This window comes from Trichechus manatus, unplaced genomic scaffold (genome assembly GCF_000243295.1).
Source record: "Trichechus manatus latirostris isolate Lorelei unplaced genomic scaffold, TriManLat1.0 scaffold00010, whole genome shotgun sequence".
NCBI classification, from domain to species: Eukaryota; Metazoa; Chordata; class Mammalia; order Sirenia; family Trichechidae; genus Trichechus; species Trichechus manatus.
Genome location: NW_004443946.1, coordinates 10,291,531 through 10,304,281, shown reverse-complemented (window position 1 = coordinate 10,304,281; position 12,751 = coordinate 10,291,531). Strand labels below are relative to the sequence as shown.

Below are 12,751 nucleotides of genomic sequence, written 5' to 3'. Positions count from 1 at the left end.
ACAAATTCTGATGGTGGTAAGAAGTCAGAAAAAACTTCATGGAAAAGTGGATTTTGAGCTAGCTCTAGGCAAACAGGGATGAGAGTGGTGGGAGGAACAGAAGGAGCAAAGGCAGAGGTGGGCAAGTGCAAGGTCTGGACAATGCCTGAATGGCCCGGTTTGAGCTGGCTCCTGCCTCAGGTTTACTCTTGCCCTGGCTCATTACCACCAATCTCTCCTCCCTCACAGCTTGGAACACTGCACCCTTCTTAGCTCTCCTCCCATTTGCCTAGCCAATTCATAATCCTCACTGGGACTCAGTTTATATGTCCCTTTCTCTGCAGCCTTCCCAGGTCACTTCTGCCTTCAAACTAGTTGGGCTCTGTATCATTACCTCCTGGCATGCTGTAACTTCATATGCTTATCACACCTGCAGTTTAATAATTACATAAATCCTAACTGTTTAACATCCACCCCACTAGATTATACATTCTGTGAAGACAGGGACCTTTTATGTCTTGTTCAATGTTGCGGCTCCTGGGCCTTAGTACAATGCCTGGCACATAGAAGATACTCAATAAATTGTTGATAAATGAATTCTGGTAATAAGTGGTATGTGTGGTTCTATATAGTGTCAAATGCTTTTACAATGTTGATAGCCATGTTAAAGGGTTTATAAGGAAGATATGCTTTTTGTTGTTCTTAGGTGCTGTCTAGTCAGTTCTGACTCATAGCGACCCTACGTACAACAGAAAGAAACACTGCCCGTTCCTGTGCCATCCTCACGATTGTTGCTATATTTGAGCCCATTGTTGCAGCCACTGTGTAAATTAATAGCTTAATCTGTATAGATTTACATAATTTAAAGCAATTTCCTCAAAGACCTAGTATGTAGTTGTCTTAAAAAGTGCTAAATACAAACATTATTTCTCAGTGAAGGACAGGAAAACCAGAAATTTAACACAAAGCAACGAACAATATAAGCACAAAATGGAAAATTATAACAGCTCCATAAATACTTAAATAACCCGATTTTACATACAGCACCTTTTTAGATAGCAGTTGTTCAACAGAATCTTTTACTTTCACATGCAAGAACTATCTAGTCAAAGCTTAGCTAAACTCAAAACATGTTTGAGAAAATGTACATTTATATGCCCAATATTTGAATTATAATACCTATTCAACAGTCACTTAATTTCATAATCTCTTCCAGCTCCAAAATAAAAGGATTTTAAGTATCTCTATTCATATTCAATGAATATAATTTTGCTCTGTAGCAATGTCCTAATACTTCATTACCAGACATAACAATCAGAAGGTACAATACCCAAGATGATAACTAGTTATCTCAGATTTACTGAAAGAAATCATTAAAATATCTAATGTATGAATCGTAGCTCCAACTGGATTTGAATGGCACATTTTTTTCATTTTTATGATTGAAAGGTATAAATATTTTATTTAAATAAAGACTGAAGAATATACTGAAATGTTTTACTTTATGAAGCCTGATTTTCCAACTGTTAAGTTACTGGCACTTAGGACAAAACAATCACTTAAAAGAAAACTAAAAAATATAAAGCCTATGTTTTAAACATGGCCTTTATTAATACTGTCCACTGAGCTCCATTTTTATATTACATTGAAATACTCTGCAAAGAAAAGACAGAAAAGTGCATTTTACAAGAGTACTCTTTTGTTTTTAATTCTCTGCGAAAATGGAAGGAATCTGAATCACAAGTTCACAATGTGGTAAAATGAAATTAAGAAACAATGATTTCAGTAATGCTAGGTCATCACTAGTGTTTAGCTCTGACTTTGTTCTTGTAAATCAGATCCTGATATACAGTCTACAGCATCTAGGTTATTATTCTACAGCATATTAAACACAGAAAAGGAGCTTTAAAAAACCCCTTTCAATGTACAAACATGAATTTAAAAATTGAGTTTAAAAAAATCACCTTTTTACATAATGTATATGCAAAACTGCTTTAAATACATGATTTTGGAAGAATTATTTACAAAATATATCAGTCTGTGGCACAATTCACAGACAAAGCATACATAGTTGCTTTACTTAGTTGTTGCATCTCAACTTTGGGAGATATGAATTTATTCGGCAGTATAGCAAACATAAAAACTGACAAAGTATCTTAAGGGCAACCAAAAATCTGATCCTCAAAACAGCTTCAATACTAGGACTGCCAAAGTTTCTACATGAGGACATACTTTAATGATCCAGATGCCCATTAATAGTTCTGTTTGAAGGACTGAGACAGACCCCCTTCAATACAGGCAAGGCTGCTGCACACAACCTCCTGTAAAAGGGACAGCTGAGAGCTATTGTCATCCAAAGAGTGAATTAACCTAGAATTTTCTTTTTTTCAGTTTTATTAATATTTTTAAAAATACATAAAAATACAACATCCAATGTCTGAATAAATATATTTAACAAGTTGCAATACCTTATTTTACACAAAATTTTCAGCTTTAGAAATCTTGTTAAATAACTTCATTGTTGTTATATATTTCATTTTTGTCTTTTTGTAACAAAATAAAAACTCTGAAATTACATAGAAAAAAGACAAAATATTTTTGTCAAGGGATAAGATAGTCCACTGAAAACTTATTCACAATTCCACTGTAAACATTAATAAACATTAAAATATTTGCATAATTGTGTGCTCAAAAATCCTATAAAAAGTGGAAGACTTATTACAACTGTAGTTTTCAGTCAACTACACTTCCTTTCACAATTTATTTTGTCCCATTTACACCTTTAAAACTGGGCACACTGCTGAACATATACTTTGGCAGTTCTAAATAGCAAGTGCTTCCACAAAAATAAAAAACAATAAAAAACAAAAAAACAACACATACAACATAAACCCCCTACTCACCAAGTGTTCAAATACATCTTAGTGAAAGTGCAGCAGTAACTATTCAGCTGGATAATATTTTGATGTTTATCATGTGCACTTGCTTATCTATGATTTCTATAACATCTGAAAGCTTTATTATACAAATTCAAATTCACTAAGTGCCCTTTTTCTATATTCACAAAAAAATGAAAAAAATTAAAGGGGAAAAATTATGACAAATATGGCAGGCTGGCTAACCTTCAATTATTAATCAGCTTATATTTTGCAACAGGAAGAAAGAAAAGAGAAAGGAGTAGATACAATCCAGCCTGGGAAAGTATACAGGATATACTTGGCAATGTCAAACCAGTTGAGTGCTTTCTGTGGTTGTATTTCAGGGTTTGGGGATTTATGTCCATGGCAGCAAACTGCTGGGAAGGCAGAGAAAACATTTATCACCTGCATTCTACAGCAAGTACATTTTGTGGGGGAGAAGTTGATGAGGGACTCATTCCAGTGTCTGATGAAGCAGATGACATGGAGGCTCCCGCATGAGACACTGTGGAATCAAAACAACTATGTTAATCTCAAACGCTACTGCATAAAGGTAGCCAGCCAAAGGTGAATTAAAAATAAAATTCTTAATACATTACACACTTTAGTTATAGGCCTCTTAAAATGTTGCATGAAGTCATAAACTGTCATCAAAAAATTTGTTTGGCTCAATTGAGTGGGATCAGTCTTTGGTCAGTAAGTAACTACTAAAAACTTACCAGTTCAAAAAAGGCACGATAAAATGTGAAGACTAAAGAGATAGAAACTCTTAAACACTTACTTGGTAGATCCCAGAAAGGAACTTGGCTTGCCCAAATCAGAAACAAACTCCTCTTAATATGGTCAAGCCTCAGGTAATTTATCAGTTCTACCTTTTTCTTTTAGAAACATCCCCCCTGGACCACCCCTCTCCTGCTCCACCCAATTCTTAAACTAGTTGCTTTCTAGGCCTGCTATGCAATGGTCCTCCCAGAGGTTCCATTCACTATCACTTTGAGATTTTCCTTTCCTGTTTTCCTGTGTGGGATTTCTTGCTCGCTGGATTCCATGTTGTCTTCTTAGCTTCGCTTCTTCAACTGACAGCTTCCTCCTCTGTTTATTTAGTGCTCTTTCTAGAAATCCTGATTCATAAGTTGGACTTCCTGGGCAGATTGTATATATCTCTTATTTCTTGTTTCCTGTTGTCTTGTTGACTTTCTACTGGGATTTTTCAGCTTTACTGTCTCTTCTGTTTATCTCTTTTATCTATCTTCTCTATTGAATTTTTTAAATTCCTGCTGTCATAGTTTTAATTTTTAAGAGGTCTTTTTTGTTTTCTGAATTTTTAAAATAGTATCATATTCTTATTTCAAGATTGCAGTATCTTTTCCTCTATCTTATGATACTAATTATAGCTTTGTGGGTTTTTTAAAATATGGTACATTAATTGACTCAGTTTTTTCCAAGTTCCTTTTTATTCTCTTTTTCAGATTTGGTTTCTGTCTTTCCTGCAGAGGCTCTTCTCAAATTTCTGGTCATCTGTGGCTTCCATATTTGAGAGGGACACTGAAAAGCAGACTGGAAGCTGTAAGTAGGCAGGGCTTTCAGTGAGGGGCAATGTAGATGTGGTGATTAGGCAAGGATCTTGCTATTTGGTTCAGGAACCTCCAAATGTTGGTATCTACGTGTAGGTCATATCTCTTGGGCTGATCAGTTTTTCCAGAGAGGAATCCTCCCTCCAGTCTCCTCCCAAGAATGAGCATAAGCCTGGCTGCTGTATTTCAGGGACCAAGAAGATAAGATCTTGGGTTGGAAAAGGATAGGGATCTCACCATTCAATATACAAACTTTCACTCAATCTCATTATTTCTGGGTTAACCCTTAACACCCACTCTCAGCTATAGCTGGTATTCCTGAGTCTACAATTCTAATGATCTCCCCAACACTTTCCAGTAAATTAACATCCTATTTTCTGCTAGAGTTTGTAAAACAGGTAGCTTTGCTTCACAGCGTGGGAGGAGAGGACCCAATTGCTCCTCCATTTTTGACAAACTTTCATTTTTCAGCCTCACCCCATACCCCTGCCTTCAAAGGTACACGATGCCTGTATTTTGAGTTTTTCTGGGGTTATGCAGAATTATGTAGAACGAATTGGCTTGCTTGTTTTGTCCCAGTGCAAGCTTAGGTTTTAGCATTCTTTAATCTGCTGGGACACTTAAAATAGTCCATTTGCTTCCCAAAAGAAATGCTGTTGGTATTTCTTTTCTGTTGTAGTCTGCTGTCCCTTTCCCTTGTTCTTGTGGACACAGGCCTTTTAGTTTCTTTACTGTTGTTTTAGTGGGGTTTTGGGATGGAGTGGATATGAACATGCCCATGTTTAACTATCAATCAATCCAACACATTTTTTTTTAGTTGCGCTTTAAGTGAAAGTTTATAGCTCAAGTTAGTTCTCATACAAAAATTTACAGACACATTGTTATGTAACCCTAGTTGCTCTCCCTATAATGTGACAGCACATTCCTCCTTTCCACCCTGGATTTCCCGTGTCCATTAAACCAGCTCCTGTCCCTTTCTGCCTTCTCATCTCGCCTCTGGACAGGAGCTGCCCATTTAGTCTCGTGTATCTACTTGAACAAAGAAGCACACTCTTCACGAGTATCATTTTATGTCTTATAATCTGTCTAATCTTTGTCTGAAGAGTTGGCTTTGGGGATGGTTTTAGTTCTGGGTTAAGAGAGAGTCCAGGGCCTACACATTTTTAAGGTCTAGCTTAGACACTACTCCCTCTCCATGATTACCCCAAGGTACTCTCTCCTTCCACTAAACTCCTATGTTGTTAGTATCAGTTTTAGGGCCCTCATTGCACACTGTCCTACTACACGTTAAGATCTTTGAGAGCAAGGCCTGTATCTTATTCATCTGTGGTAGGTAAGCATTAATGTTGTTAAGATGAACTATCTGATAAGGTAGTTGTTTTTGACATGACTTATGATCCCAACAAGATAACCTCCTGGAGAATAAGCCTTAACCTTATTCATTTTGCTGAACCCCATAATAAAAAATATGGTGCCTGACAACAGACAACCAATAAGTGTTTGTTGGGTAAAGAGTGAATTTCACAGAGAGTAAGCTTTTCTTCAGGACCCACCACATTTAGTAAAATCACACATTTTATATAAAAGATTATAGTTCCTTTATGGGTCTTATTCTACTTAACTCAGTTGTTGACCCATTCACTTCAACAACAGAAACAGAACAAAACACTGGGAATCTAAAAACAATTAATGAATGTGTAGTATATTCGAAGAGTGGCAAATCCCAAATCTTCTAAAATGATGGTATACATATTTGAAAAACGAGGAGAGAAAAATTATAATAGTTACCTTCTCTGTCTTTCTTTTTTAATCTTTTTCTTCTCCTATCTATAGTTGCAACTTCAGACTTCAATGACATGTAATATTTTCTGATTTCCTGTAGTTTTTCTTGAAGAAAAGAGATTCTCTCTGTACTGTTCATATTATCTAATTCATCTAAAAGGGGAAAAAAAAGTTAATCTGGATTTTTTAAAAATTCTATGAGATAAAATTAGTTGCAGTTCTATCAAAAGCCCAATTCATAAATCAACAAAAATCTTAGTTTATTAGAACTTGCAATATTAAGCTAAATATAGCTCTGGAAACAGGGATGCCTTAAATTCATGAGTAACAGTTCTTTAGAGATACATCTCAAACAGAACATATATTATTATTATTATTATTTTTTTTTTTAATATTTTATTGTACTTCAGGTGAAGGCTTACAGAACAGATAGTTTCTCATGTAACAGTAACACACATGCTGTTTTATGACATTGGTTTACAACCCCACAACATTTTAACCCTCTAAATTCTCAACTTTTTTTAGAACATATATTATTTATGTGATCAAAAAAGAAAGAAAACATTAAAACAAAGCAACCCTGATCTATAAGTTATTAAAAATTTTGTTTTGATGTTTTCTTCATTTATTAGTTATTTCTAACTGTTAATAGTAGAAAGGGAGCTTTAGTTTCATTAATTTATATAAATCATTCATGTCTTATTTCTTAACTGGAGATCTTCCGTCAGTATTTATCAAGTTAGTGTTATCAAAAGACACAGATTTGTATTTAAAATAGTAAGTAGCAATTATAGATATGCAGTATTTGGAAAACCTAATTAAACTAATTCATTAATCATTAAAAAAAGAGAATCACACCAGTTGCCACTGAGTCAATTATGACTCATGGCAAACACATGTATATATATCAGGGTAGACCTGCACTCCACAGGGTTTTCAATGGCTGCAACCTTTCAGAAGCTAATCACCAGGCCGCCTTCTTCCAAGGTGCCTCTGGGTGGACTTAAACTGACAACCTCTGGGTTAGTAGCTGAGTGCATAACTGTTCGTGCCACCCAGGCCACCCTGTTAATCGTTATTCCTTAGTTATTAATATTAATCCAAGTAGATATTTTAAGATATATTCTACTTTAAAATATACACTCAAATTTTCCATAAGCTTCTTACTGAGTTGAAAGCTCCACTTATATGTCCTAGGAGATGAATTTGGATGTTTTTCTCTGTGTTTATCTTTTTCTCCATCTTTGATGTGAGGGGATATTCTTGCAGGAGATCGTGCAAGCTTCTGTGACTTTGATACACTAAGGTGCTTTACTGGGGTACATTTGCTTGAATTGTCTAGGACAGGAAGATCTTCACTATCACTGCTTTGTCCTATAACAAAAAAGAATTGACTTAGAGATTATAAATAAGAATCTCAAATATCAAAATGCAACAGAATAGTAGTAATGGTTGCATAACATGACAAACGTAATTAATGTCACTGAATTGAACATGTAAAAAATGGCTGAAGTAACAAAAGTTCTGTTATATATATATTTCCCACATTAAGGACAAAAACAACTATAAAGGATATTTGTTATTTGGGAAAAAAAAAATGCAACAGACCCAAAAATTACATGCTACAGAAACAAGGACACAATGCACAAAGTTTATATTAGGAAAAAAAAAACGAAATTGATTTTTTTTCTCTCTCAATTTTGTTTGCTTTTTTTTCAAGCTACATACCCTACCTCCACCCTGTTCACTCTCAAAACCCAACCTTGCCTACTTCTGCAAAGGCAAAATTGAAGGTTACACATTCAATATCTCAGCCCAGCCCAGCCCCTCTCCTACTTGTACTTGTCCTTTTTGCCTTTTTTTTTTTTTTTCAGTCTTAAAACAGAGGAGACTCTGTTTCTGGAGGAAGTAATTTCTTTACCTACAGTCTTGAAACCGTCTACTCACAGCTCTTCTGGAATACCCCAATGTCAATTACCCAGGTTCTTTTATCTTCAACTTCTTCCATTCCCAGAGAAAAACTTCCCCCTTAGCTGGCACCCCTCTCCTTCTTGTTAGGGTCAAATTTCTTGGAAAAAATCCTGTGTTATCCTGACTTCCACACCTACTCGCAACTCTGTGCTCTTGTTAAGGTCCCAAATACTTACTACTGGCCAAATTCAATGAATGCATTTTAATCCTACTTGTATAGACTATAGCATTTGAAACTTCTTTCTTATTCAAACCCAAGAGTATTTACTGATTTTTGTTTATCTCTGGTCAGTTTCTACTTTATTCTTCTTGACTCACATAAAAGGATATCCCACATAATTCTACTTTTGGCCCTTTTTCTTGACCCCTATTTTTCTAATACTGGGTACCTCTAATTCAACATTCCCCAAATTACTCTTCCAACAACTTGCTGCTACTCCTGTATGTCATACCTCAGTTAAGCAACTAACTAATGAACTAATAATAATCATCTAATGAATAATAACTGAATCCTAGTGATTTTTATTTCCCAAACCTCTTTAATTCATCTCTTCTTTCACTGCCATAGTTAACCAAAGATTCTTTCCAGAAAGTAAAACTGATTATCTCCTTCCCCAGATTCTTTCCAAAAAGTAAAACTCATTATCTCCTTCCCCTGTTAAAAGACCTTCAATGGTTCCTCCCTGCAAATGGTATAAAGGCATACTCCTTGGCCTTGCATTTTACAACCACCTGACTCCTGCAACTAACCAACCATTCAACACACCTACCTCTCTTCCTTTTTTATTTCAAAACAATCTCAAACTTACAAAAAAGTTTTAAGAACAGTACAAGCCTTTTTTTTCCCTAAACTATTTGAGTACCTTCATGTCATGATGTCTCGTCATCCTCAAGTACTTTTGGGTGTATTTCTTAGAAACAAAGATATTCTTATGTTAGTTATCTACTGCTGCACTTTAGAACTACAAACGCTTAATATCTCCCATGGTTTCTGAGGGTTGGCAATCTGACAGCAGTTTGGCTGTGTGGTCCTGCTCAGGGAATCTTGTGAGGTTGCAGTTAAGCTTTTAGCCGGGGCTGTGGTCTCTGAACACTTGACAAAAGCTGGAGACTCTGCTCCAAGATGGCTCCTTCACATGGCTGTTGACAGGATGCCCTCAGTTCCTTACTGTGTAAGACTCTCTTAAAGATTGCTGGCATGTCCTCACAACATGTCAGCTAGCTTCCCCCAAAGCAAGTGATCCAAGAAAGAACAAGAATTTGCAATCCTTGATGACTTATTCTCTGAAGTCATACATCGTCACTTCCATTTTGTTTGTTAGAAGTGAATCACTAAAGTAAGCCCACACTCAAGGGGATAAAAATTAGGCATGACTTCTTGAAGGAAAGAATGTCAAAGAATTTGTGCATATGTTTTTAAAACCACTACACTACTCTTACAGAACCAAAATACAACCATAAAATACCAGGAAATTAACATATATTTATTTGTTGCTGTGTGCTGTTGAGTTGACTCCAACTCATAGTGACCCTATAGGATAGAGAGTAGAACAGCCTCAGGAGGTTTCCTAGGCTGAAATCTTTACAGGAGCAGATCACCAGGTCTTTTTTCTGGCAGTGGGTTTGGACCACCAACCTTTTGGTTAGCACCTGAGTGCTTAACCATTGCACCACCTCCTATCTAACCCTCATATCCCATTCAAGTTTCTCCAGTTGACCCAATAATGCCCTTTATAGCAAAAGGATCCAGGTAGGATTATTTACTGCATTTAGTTGTCATTTCTCCTAAGTCCCCTTAAATCTGGAGTTCCTCTGTCATTCCTTGACTTTCATTACCTTGACACTTTTGAAAATTATAGGCCACTTATTTTATAGAATATCCATCAGTTTGTATTTGTCTGGTGGTTTCTCATGATTAGATTCAGGTTATGCATCTTTGACAGGAATATCACAGAAGCAATGCTATGTTCTTCTTGCTTCATCCTGTGAGATGGTATATGATTCACTTTGTCTCATTATTGGTGGTTGTTCACTTTGATAATTTGACTAGGGTGGTGTCTGCTGTAAAGTTACTCTTTTTCCCTTTGTAATTCCTGCCACCTTTTTAGTCTCATCTTCTATCACTCTAACTCTAGAATTGCACTGTCCAGCCACTTAGCCACATGTGCTACTGAGACCTTGAAATATAGCTCAAAGATTTTCCTTTGAAATGTCTTTTATATGAATTATATGTTGCTTTCCTCAGAATATGTGTCTACTGTAACTTAGGATTTCCCTTTCTGACTTACATGAAGCTCTTTACATGTTTTTTACTACCTGATTTTATTCTTTATTGTATAGAAGCTTGTTTTTCATATAATCTATTTATATTGACTTAGAAATTTCCTTGTTTGTTTCAGTAAAAATTGTCTTTATTTCCTCATGTTTTAAAATTACCATGACAGTATTTAGAAGCCAGCTTTTCTAGCTTATAGGAAAACATTCCATCCAGAAATGTAAACTTCATATGCTTTTAAAACCACAGCAAATGTTATTTTTCTTTTAGCCAAGATCCCCGAATATGTTCCTCTAAAACCACAAATGAAATAAGCTTAAAAAATAACCACAGCTATCCCCGCTGAAATGAAATGTGACGAGCACCTTCAGATTAAAAGTTAAGGGCCAAATAGCTATTTTCAGAACATAATAAACCAAATTTATGTTAAATCTGACACAAACTGATGAAAACACTAACATGTACTAAAGTCAGCATTAAAAAGCACCAACCTGTCCCATTCTTTTCATTTTTGGCTACAGCACTTGTTCGCTTTGGGGTACGCTTTTGCTTTTTTGCCAGTAATCCGCTATTTCCATCATTTGGCCTTTTCTGACCTGAAATAAGGGAAAGAGAGGACTTGAAGAAAAGAAAAAACAAGGACAAGCATATTTATTCACCTGTCTACATTTACTTTCTATATATACATTTAAAGGAAAAAAAAAAAGGAAGGAAAGGGAGAAAGAGCAAGCAAACAGTAAGAAAAAGTACTTTACAGATCAACAGTTCTTAAAACTGGTAACTTATTTCTGGTTGTAATATAAAGGCTAACTTTTCCCCTAGAAAGTCCTCACCCTTCTCTCGGCTCTCTCTTTCTTGTATAATTATACTACAGGTACTGGAAGCAACACTGGCTTCAAATCCGTTTGCTGATTCCCTCTCACAGAGACCTTCTTGAGATTCCTCAGCAATACTATCAACTTCAATTGTTATATCACTCTCACTTTTTATACTTCGAGATTCATCTTGACTGAGGGTAAGTGGTGAAGCTGCTGAAAAGTTATGCGGTACTACAGGAGGTAGGGCAGGTGGAACTGAAACAAGAGAATTAGATTCAGAGCTTTCTACCACTACATCCTCCATACTGTTCTTATCCTTTTCATCCAAATCATCCAAATCTACTTCATGGCAAACCAAGGTCTCAGGCCCAATCAGAGGCATTGCATCCTCTTCTTCTTTTAGTGGAATATTTATAGTTTCTTCAGCTGGACTATCAAATTTTTCACCAGTCAGTTCTTGAATGCATTGATTTGACTCTGCTATTAATGATGGCATTCCCTCATTTTCTGTTTCAAAGTGCTGCTCAAAATTTAAGTTCTTCATTCCCTCAGATACAATACAATCACTGGTCCTTTCTTGAGGTAAGCTATTTGTTATTTCCATCCCATTCTCAATTCTTATTTTTTTCTCTGGTGATGACTGTCCTAGTATTTTCCGTTTCAACTTTTTTTCTTTTACACATTGGTCAATTTCATCTTCGTTAGCAGAAGAAAAGTCTTTATTGTCTAATGAAGAAAATTCTAGATTCTGAGCTTCCATTTGAGGTTCACATCCTGCTTCATCCTGGCTAAACGATGAAATCTTTATAATTTCTAAAGAAAGATCTTTTGTCTTGCTCCTTCTTCCCTTTCCTTTAGGAGATTTTTCTGCCTCTTTCTTAACTTCTACCACTTGTTCCATTTTGTTCCCAAAAATCTGTACTATTTGTTCATTCTCTCCAACTTCTAACTTCAAGGTTTCTAAAGGCTGCATTTGAGTCCTATCATTTTCTTTTAAAATATGTGCAATCTTTGGATTTTCTTCATCTAGTTTATCATCATTTAAATTTTCATTTTTTTCTACTTCTTCTTTAATATCAGGAGAAAGTTCTTCATTCATCAAATCCTTTTCCAAAGGGTCTTCTGTTTCACTATCAGATGAACAAGAATCTGCAAGAGGAAATATTGTTATATTACAAACGATTCTATTTTAGTTACCAATGTAATTACATAATAAAAATCTCACTAAAAATAAACAAAAAGCCTTAATCATATACCTCTAAATACCTCCCTATAGAAATCTGTTATATAAAATCAGTCATACATTTGTGCCAAAAATTGAGCGGGAGGGATTTCAAATTAAACTTCATGTAAAAATACAATGCATAGCAAATGTTACTATTTCAAACCTGTATAAAGGCCTATTTTGCAATTTTCATTAGTACCCTATTTAGG

At 35.5% G+C, this 12,751-nt stretch overlaps 1 protein-coding gene across 5 annotated transcripts in view; it reads right to left on the bottom strand.

Annotated features, from left to right (window-relative positions):
* Window positions 1-220: 220 nt before the first annotated feature.
* Window positions 221-12,751, bottom strand: part of ARID4A (AT-rich interaction domain 4A) — a 65,299-nt gene continuing 52,768 nt past the window's right edge. For 3 of the 5 annotated variants that reach the window (XM_023726229.1, XM_023726230.1, XM_023726232.1), the window contains 5 exons: window positions 11,333-12,466; window positions 10,991-11,095; window positions 7,421-7,627; window positions 6,260-6,406; window positions 221-3,402 (listed from right to left, as the gene is read on the bottom strand). In XM_023726229.1, the coding sequence (XP_023581997.1) occupies window positions 3,299-3,402; window positions 6,260-6,406; window positions 7,421-7,627; window positions 10,991-11,095; window positions 11,333-12,466 (1,697 nt within the window). In that variant the 3' untranslated portion in view covers window positions 221-3,298. The remainder of the gene's footprint in view (window positions 3,403-6,259; window positions 6,407-7,420; window positions 7,628-10,990; window positions 11,096-11,332; window positions 12,467-12,751) is intronic. The other 2 variants (XM_023726231.1, XM_023726233.1) reach the window with 1 other exon arrangement.